Here is an 8,968-nt window from a genome sequence, read left to right on the forward strand (position 1 = left end):
GGTTTCTGCCATACAACAAAGCAAATCAGTCATAATTATACATATATCACCTTCCTCTTCTCCCTCCCATCCCCCGACCCCACTCCTCTAGGTAATCACAGAGTACCAGGGTTGGTTCCCTGTGTTATATAGCAACTTCTCACCAGCTATCTCTTTTACACATGGCAGTATATATATGTCGAGGCTACTTTCTCTGTTCATCCCACTCTTTCCTTCTCCCACTGTGTCCACAAGTTCATTTTCTAGTCCGTGTCTCCATTCCTTCCCTGTTAATAGGTTTATCAATACCATTTTTCTAGATTCCATATATATGTATGAATATACTGTATTTATTTTTCTCTTTCTGACTTACTTCACTCTGTGTAACAGGCTCTAGGTTCATCCACCTCACTAGAAGTGACTCAAATTCATTTCTTTTTAAGGCTGAGTGATATTCCATTGTATATATGTACCACATCTTCTTTATCGATTCATCTGTCGATGGGCATCTAGGTTGCTTCCATGTCCTAGCTATTGTAAATACTGCTGTTGCAAACATTGAGGGTACTTGTGTCTTTCTGAACTGTGGGATTGCTGGGTCACATGATAGTTTTATTCCTAGTTTTTAAAGGAATCTCCATACTGTTCTCCATAGTGGCTGTATCAGCTTACATTCCCACCAACAGTGCAAGAGAGTTCCCTTTTCCCCACATCCTCTCCAGCATTTGTTTGTGGATTTTTTGATGATGCCCACTCTGACTGGTGTGAGGTGATACACTTACTGTAGTTTTGATTTGAATTTCTATAATAGTGATGCTGAACATCTTTTCATGTGTTTGTTGGCCATCTATATGTCTTCTTTGGAGAAGTGTCTGTTTAGATCTTCTGCCCATTTTTTGATTGATCATTTTTCTAGTATTGAGCTATATGTGCTGTTTATACACTTTGGAGATTAATCCTTTGTCAGTTGTTTCATTTAAAATTATTTTCTCTTATTCTGAGGGTTGTCTTTTCATCTTGTTTATTGTTTTATTTGTGGTGCAAGAGCTTTTAAGTTTAATTAGGTCCCATTTGTTTATTTTTGTTTTTATTTCCATTACTCTTGGAGGTAGATCACAGAGGATCTTGCTGTGATTTATATTCGAGAGTGTACTTGCTATGTTTTCCTCTAAGAGTTTTATAGTTTCTTGCCTTACCTTTTAAGTCTTTAATCCGTTTTGAGTTTATTTTTGTGTGTGGTGTTAGGAAATATTGTAGTTTCATTCCAAGTAGCTGTCCGGTTTTCCCAGCACCACTTATTAAAGACACTATCCTTTCTCCATTGAATATTCTTGCCTCCTTTGTCAAAGACAAGGTGCCCATACGTGCATGGGTTTATCTCTGGACTTTCTATCTTGTTCCATTGGTCTATATTTCTGTTTTTGTGCCAGTACCATACTATCTTGATGACTGTAGGTTTGTAGTATAGTCTGAAGTCAGGAAGGTTGATTCCTCCAGCTGTTTTTCTTTTTCAATATTGCTTTGGCTATTTGGGGTCTTTTGTGCTTCCATGCAAATTGTGAAATTGTTTGTTCTGGTTTTGTGAAAAATATATTGGTAGTTTGATAGGGATTACATTGAATCTGTAGATTACTTAGGGTAATATAATCATTTTCACATTGTATCTCTCCATCTGTTTGTGTCATCTTCGATTAATAGTTTTCTGCATACAGGTCTTTTGTCTCTTTAGGCAGATCTGTTTCTAAGTATTTTATTCTTTTTGTTGTAGTGGTGAATGGGCTTGTTTCATTAATTTCTCCTGATTTTTCATTATTAGTACATAGGAATACAAGGGATTTTTGTGTATTTTATATCCTGCAACTTTATTATATTCATTGGTTAATTCTAGTATTTTCTGGTGACATCTTTAGGGTTTTCTATGTATAATATCATGTCATCAGCAAGCAGTGAGAGTTTTACTTCTTTTCCAATCTAGATTCCTTTTATTTCTTTTTCTTCTCTGGTTGCTGTGGCTAGGTCGTCCAAAACTATGTTGAATAATAGTGGCAAGAGTAGGCACCCTTGTCTTGTTCCTGGTCTTAGAGGAAATGCTTTCAGTTTTTCACCGCTGAGATTAATATTTGCTGTGGGTTTGTCATGTATGGCCTTTATCATGTTGAGGTGTGATCCTTCTTTACCTACTTTCTAGAGGGTTTTTATCATAAATGGGTGATGATTTTTGTGAAAAGCTTTCTCTGTATCTATTGAGAGATGATTATATGATTTTATCTTTCAATTTATTAATAATATATATCACATTAATTTGGGTATATTGAAGAATCCTTGCATCCCTGGGATCAAGCCCACTTGATCGTGATGTATGATCCTTTTAAAATGTTTTTGGATTCTGATTGTTAGAATTTTGTTGAGGATTTTTGCATCTATGTTCATCAGTGACATGCTTAGTCACTCAGTTGTGTCTGACTCTTTGCAAACCCTTGGATTGTACCCACCAGGCTCCTCTGCCATGGGGATTCTCCAGGCAAGAATACTGGAGTATGTTGCCATGCCCTCTTCCAGGGCATCTTCCCTACCCAGGGATTGAACTGAGGTCTCCCACATTGCAGGAAGATTCTTTACCATCTAAGCCACCAGGGAAGCCCAAGAACACTGGAGTGGGTAGCCTATCCCTTCTCCAGGGGATGTTCCCAGCCCAGGAATCAGACTGGGGTCTCCTGCATTGCAGGTGGATTTTTTACCAGCTGAGCTACCAGGGAAGCCCATCATCAGTGACTGGCCTGTAATTTTCTTTTTTTTTTTGTGGTATCTTTGTCTGGTTTTGGTATCAGGGTGATGATGGCCTCATAGAATGTCTACTCAGGTTTTATATAGAAAGTAAGGTTTTCCTGTAAGTTAGTAGTTCCAAGAATGCTCAAAGCAGCCCTTACTTTCAGTGTGTGAAATTATCTAATCTATGGGAGTGGAAGACCTCAACAACAAAAAGTTTAATCCAAGGAATGGTGATTGATGTAAGATTTTGTAGATGTGATCCATTGATAATTGTTATACTCAGTTTTTAATTTTTCTTTTTTTTTTAAGGAGATGAAAGAAGAGTTTCTCGAAGGTATGAAGATTGTCAGTCATCAGGTGAGAGAGCATTATATGTGAGATGTAAGTTAAGTAGCTGGTTTTGTATACTACTTGGTAGATAAAGAGTTATTAGTTTGTGTGTACAGACCCATTAGACTCTTATTTGCCTAGTCATATCGGAGAATGGCATTGAAACATGTGTAATATCATGTATGAAACGAGTTGCCAGTCCAGGTTCAATGCACGATACTGGATGCTTGGGGCTGGTGCACTGGGACGACCCAGAGGGATGGTGTGGGGAGGGAGGAGGGAGGAGGGTTCAGGATGGGGAGCACATGTATACCTGTGGTGGATTCGTTTTGATGTTTGGCAAAACTAATACAGTGTTTCAGGTTTAAAAATAAAATAAAATTAAAAAAAAAGAGTTTATTTCTTTAAGGAATTTTATTTAGAGACATAATGTGTGTTATTCTGTGAATGCAGTTCATTTTAGATTTACCTCAGGATTTCCCTTGAGGTGCACTGGTTAAGACTCCATGTGTCCACTGCAGGGGTGCAGGTTTGATCCCTGACTGGCGAACTGAGTTCCCACATGCAACATGATGTGGCCAAAAAGTAAAAAAAAAAATTTCTTTTTCAAGGTACAAATGTCAGGCCACTTACTTCATGGGCCATAAAAGGTTACTATGGAAAAAATTATAAAATAGAAATTTTTCTGACATGAAAGTAAAAATTGTCCATGATATCAACCACTTGTTAATGTTCTCCTTGGGATGGAACTATTTTCTTAATTTCTGTGCAGCCAGTAGATTTATATAGATGTTACATAAAACTCATGTGTCAGCTTAAGTATTTTTTAGTTTTAATATACTTCATATAGTGTTTTTTATTCCATGCTTGATAATTCTTTTTATTTTCTTACACAGGGAGAATAAAGTATCTGACTATCTTGTTTCTAACCTTAGGAGGTTTTTCACTCTCTAAATTTAAATATAGATTTCAGGTGAATTAATGAGAGACATACATATCATAGCATTTAAGCTAAACAGTTTCTTGGGCTACGTTTTTAAACTAAATTGCATAACACAAGAGATTGTGAGAACTGATATTAAGTATTTTGTATACATTGATTCCATTGAAATTTTGGTAAATTGCCTGTCACATTTATCTTAACTCTTAAAAAATCAATCTTACTACTTTTAGCATTAAGTAAACCATTTTGAAGCATAAATACAAGAAGTTGTTGTTTGTCATGTATTACACAGTTACCATGATTGTATTGGTTATCTGACATGTATAAATTAATTCTTTGCTAAATCTCTTTAATTTCATCAGCCTTCATTGGTGAGAAAATTGAGCTGATGTCAAGATTTTGTTCATGGTCATAAAATTCAGTTTCTTACGTTTCATTTACCTGATCAGTTTTTTCCTTTAGGATGAATAAACTGGATATTTTAATTTCATACGGTATCATATTTTTGCATATTCACTTGAGAGATGAGTGTACTTTATGAAATTTAGCACTTCAGTGGCAACTGAATGCCAAGTTTTCTCTAGTAATTCATCTAATCAAAATGGAAAGAGTATAAATATATATAGTTTAATGGTGTATTGATTTTTTTTCAGGAAATACTTTAGACTCAACATTAGAAAACAGAAGTAGTACAGCAGCACAATACCTTCAAATTTGTGATAGCATTAATACAAATAAAGTACTTAAACAAAAAACCAAGAAGAGGAGAAGGGGAGAAACGAGGCAGTGGCAAACAGGTAAAATACTAATACATTGCTTTACGAATATTATAATTACTTGAAATGCAGTAGTATTTTTTGTAACCTGAGAATATAAGTCAGTTGTTTGTAGTGTAGTTAGTCCTACTTTCATATACTTGTGTTTGATCTAAGTCTATGGGTTTTTTAAAAAATGTTTTACTGTTACTTAACTGTGCTTGTTTGCTTTTTACCCAGATGATGTTTTTTAAAAGAGAATTTTCAGGTTGTTACAAAGTGCATGTGATATAGCATTTTGGCAGATGAATGGTCTATAGTAGAGTGCTGCTTGTTATATTTTAGTGTGCTCAGTTCATTCGCTCAGTCACGTCTGACTTTGCGACACCATGGACTGCAGCACACCAGGCTTCTCTGTCCATCACTAACTCCTGGAGCTTTACTTTATTATAAATTGCTTTTAATCAACATCTTGTCTTACAGGGTTTTATTCCACTAGTATAGTTCTCACATTGTGAATGTCAGCTAATTTTGCTGCATTTGTTGTAAAACCCTTTTAAAACAGTCTGGCCAAATGTTACAACTTCCATTTTTTTTTTTTTTAATATAGCTGTTATAATAGGCCCTGATGGACAACCCCTGACAGTGTATCCTTGCCATATTTGCACAAAAAAGTTTAAATCCCGAGGATTCTTGAAAAGACACATGAAGAATCATCCTGATCATTTGATGAGAAAAAAATATCAGTGTACAGATTGTGACTTTACAACTAACAAGAAAGTGAGTTTCCATAACCATTTAGAAAGCCATAAGCTTATAAACAAAGTTGACAAAACCCATGAATTTACAGAATACACACGAAGATACAGAGAAGCAAGTCCACTGAGTTCAAATAAACTTATATTAAGAGACAAGGAGCCGAAGATGCACAAGTGCAAATACTGTGACTATGAAACTGCGGAACAAGGACTGTTAAACCGACATTTACTGGCTGTTCACAGCAAGAATTTTCCTCATGTTTGTGTTGAGTGTGGGAAGGGCTTTCGACATCCTTCTGAACTCAAGAAACATATGAGAACCCATACTGGTGAGAAGCCATATCAGTGTCAGTATTGTATCTTCAGGTGTGCAGATCAATCAAATTTGAAAACTCACATTAAGTCTAAGCATGGTAACAATTTACCATATAAATGTGAGCATTGCCCCCAAGCATTTGGTGATGAGAGAGAACTTCAACGCCATCTGGATTTGTTTCAAGGACATAAGACACACCAGTGTCCTCATTGTGACCATAAGAGCACCAACTCAAGTGACCTTAAGCGGCACATTATATCTGTCCACACTAAGGATTTTCCTCACAAATGTGAGGTCTGTGATAAAGGTTTCCATCGCCCTTCTGAGCTCAAAAAGCATAGTGATATCCATAAGGGTAGGAAGATTCATCAGTGTAGGCACTGTGACTTTAAAACATCAGATCCATTTATTCTTAGTGGTCATATCCTTTCAGTTCATACTAAGGATCAGTCATTGAAGTGTAAAAGGTGCAAAAGAGGGTTCAGACAACAAAATGAGCTCAAAAAGCATATGAAGACTCACAGTGGAAGGAAGATTTACCAATGTGAGTATTGTGAATACAGCACCACAGATGCATCTGGCTTTAAACGACATGTGATATCAATACATACAAAAGACTATCCACACAGGTGTGAATTCTGCAAGAAGGGATTCCGACGACCATCAGAAAAAAATCAGCATATTATGAGGCACCACAAGGAGGCTCTTATATAATAAGATCAATATAAAGAAAGAAGCTATTTAGAAACTATGACATGCTACATGGGAAGATAATTTCACAAACTGTTTCACCTGGTTACATAGCTTGATATTAAATTATAAATTTACATTCTTTTTATTAAAGATCTTAAAGTATTTGAATTGAGAGGGGATCTCAGCCCTTTGAAATTACTTAAAAGAATTTAAGGAGCACCATAGAATGGTTGCAGAAAACCTTATTGTCTATTTAATGGTATAAACATAATTCAACTACCGAGGGGAAGAGCAAAGACAACCACTTTATTTGGCTGATCATACAAGAGACAAATCTTTCTGCAAAGATCATATCTAATTAAGGCAAACAAGCCTCACTTTTATGCAGTTTTATAAATGGGGTGGAAAAATAAAATGCAATCATCCATCAGTCACTTAGTCACTGAATCTTTATATGGTACCTGGAAATTGAATTCCAGAAATGGCAAAAGTTTTGTGTATTCATTGAAAGAAATTTCACTGGAAAACAGGTTAGATTAATTCAATACTATTTAGAAGGATTTCAGAGCTACTAAGGTTTTATTACAGGATAGGATGTTTAAAATACAGCATCTGTACTGAAGTCTAAATATTAAAGTTCCCCTTTTTTCTGATGTTCAAGTTGATTGATATTCAGTATGGTATATATGACAAAAGTATATTTGAGTCAAATGTGGCTTTCTAAAATGCATGCAACAGTAATGTTGCAAACAAAGCTAGCACTATATTTCTTAATGATACTAAGATTAAATTGAGAGAACACAGTTTTCTTAAATATTTAGTTTTTTTAGGACAGTCATAGCAAGTATGATTATTCCAGTCTTACTTGCTCTAATGTTTAAAGGTGCAATTTTATGCCATTATTGAAAATTTTGATTTTTAAAATCTATATACCATATTATTAACATACATTTTCAATGTGAGGCAGTATTTATGCAGTATTTAACAAAAAACTATGCTGCCAATAGAGCTTAGAGGTGGATATTCAGTTTACAGTGTATAAAATATGCATCCTTTCAACAACACTTTATGTTAGCATGCTGCAAATCAACATGGCGCTTAATATAAAAAGCTGGTTTAGGGAAATTTAATGAAAATCCTGTTCATAAATGTAATGCATATGATGTGTACTTTTAAGTTTTAGTTGCTTCATGTTTACACTCAGCTGTTCAGCATAATTAAAATGTAATTTTACTTCATGCTATATTGTGGCTTTGTGTTTTAAATAATGTTCACCTTTCTGTTTTTGCACCAGGTAAGAATCAGTTCCTTGAGAATAAATTTTTTATCTTTCTTAATTCAGAATATTAAATTTGGAAAATCTAAAGTTGTGTGTCATGTGGTTGTAAATGATGTACACGCTGTAAGATAAGATTGTCACTGTTAATGTGGGATTATTATTTCTAAATGTTACTCATTGAAATGAGCATACAATAAAAAGCATTTATTGCACTTAAAGGCTTTATGAGTTTATTTAAAGTTGTGTTATAATGTCCATTCTTAAAAGACTTTTTACTTGAAATTGTTCTTAGGCATTTTTTGTCTGCAATTTAATGTTTTATACAATTTTGTGCATTAACAACATGAGCTAGGAATTTAAAGTTATGATGGCTATAGCATGATTATTCCTCAAATTTTTTTGTTAAAACCATGATGGAATGCTTTAAAGTTGCTCATCTTAAGACTTGAGACTTAGTATTATAGGGAAAACTAAAAATTCTTGGCCTGCTTAAGTAACATGATCCTGAAAAATGAATCTAATTATGTTTACCATAGGCCAATATACTTCATTAAATCAAGGCTTTGGGAAAAATTCTGCAAATGAACACAGTAGTCAATGTTCAGTAGAATTCACGTACCTAGATATATAGCACTGTTGCTTAAGACTCTTTGTCAGTTGGGTTAATTATTCTTTAATGATCACTAAGAGAAAAAGCCATTACATGTTAGACCAATGCTTTAAACTTTAATGTTTATAGAGTTTGTCTAGGGATAGTGTTAAAATACATATTCTAATTCTATAGGTGTGGGCTGGGGTCTACTATTGTGCATTTCTATCAAGCTGCCAATGTGTTAACCACCATAGAAATAGTGAGGTGTTAGACAAAGCCCCCAGTGTAATTTTGGTACAATTTGGCAGCTTTGCTTAAACAACTACGAGTGAGTATAATAAGGAAATCCATACTGAGGACTTGGCATTTGAGCTGAGACTTGAGTGCCAAGAAAAAACCAGTGATGTGAAGATCTTGTGCAAGAGCATTCAAGGCAGAGAAACATACATGCAAATACAGACAACCTGAGATGGTACAAGCTTTGGCTGCATCATGGTGAAAGGAACTGATAATTGATGAGACCTGTGAGAATTTGAAATAAGAAGTCATTGGAG

General features: G+C 34.9%; 1 protein-coding gene across 11 annotated transcripts in view; it reads left to right on the forward strand.

Moving 5' to 3' along the window:
• ZNF711 (zinc finger protein 711) overlaps positions 1 to 8,034 on the forward strand; it is a 28,570-nt gene extending 20,536 nt beyond the window's left edge. For all 11 annotated transcript variants that reach the window (XM_025275996.2, XM_025275993.2, XM_044936577.1 and 8 more), the window contains 3 exons: positions 3,058 to 3,105; positions 4,675 to 4,818; positions 5,387 to 8,034. In XM_025275996.2, coding sequence (XP_025131781.1) covers positions 3,058 to 3,105; positions 4,675 to 4,818; positions 5,387 to 6,564 — 1,370 coding nt within the window. In that variant the 3' untranslated portion in view covers positions 6,565 to 8,034. The remainder of the gene's footprint in view (positions 1 to 3,057; positions 3,106 to 4,674; positions 4,819 to 5,386) is intronic.
• The last annotated feature ends 934 nt before the right edge of the window (positions 8,035 to 8,968 follow it).

The sequence above is a fragment of the Bubalus bubalis genome, chromosome X (assembly GCF_019923935.1).
Source record: "Bubalus bubalis isolate 160015118507 breed Murrah chromosome X, NDDB_SH_1, whole genome shotgun sequence".
In the NCBI taxonomy this organism is placed as follows: domain Eukaryota; kingdom Metazoa; phylum Chordata; class Mammalia; order Artiodactyla; family Bovidae; genus Bubalus; species Bubalus bubalis.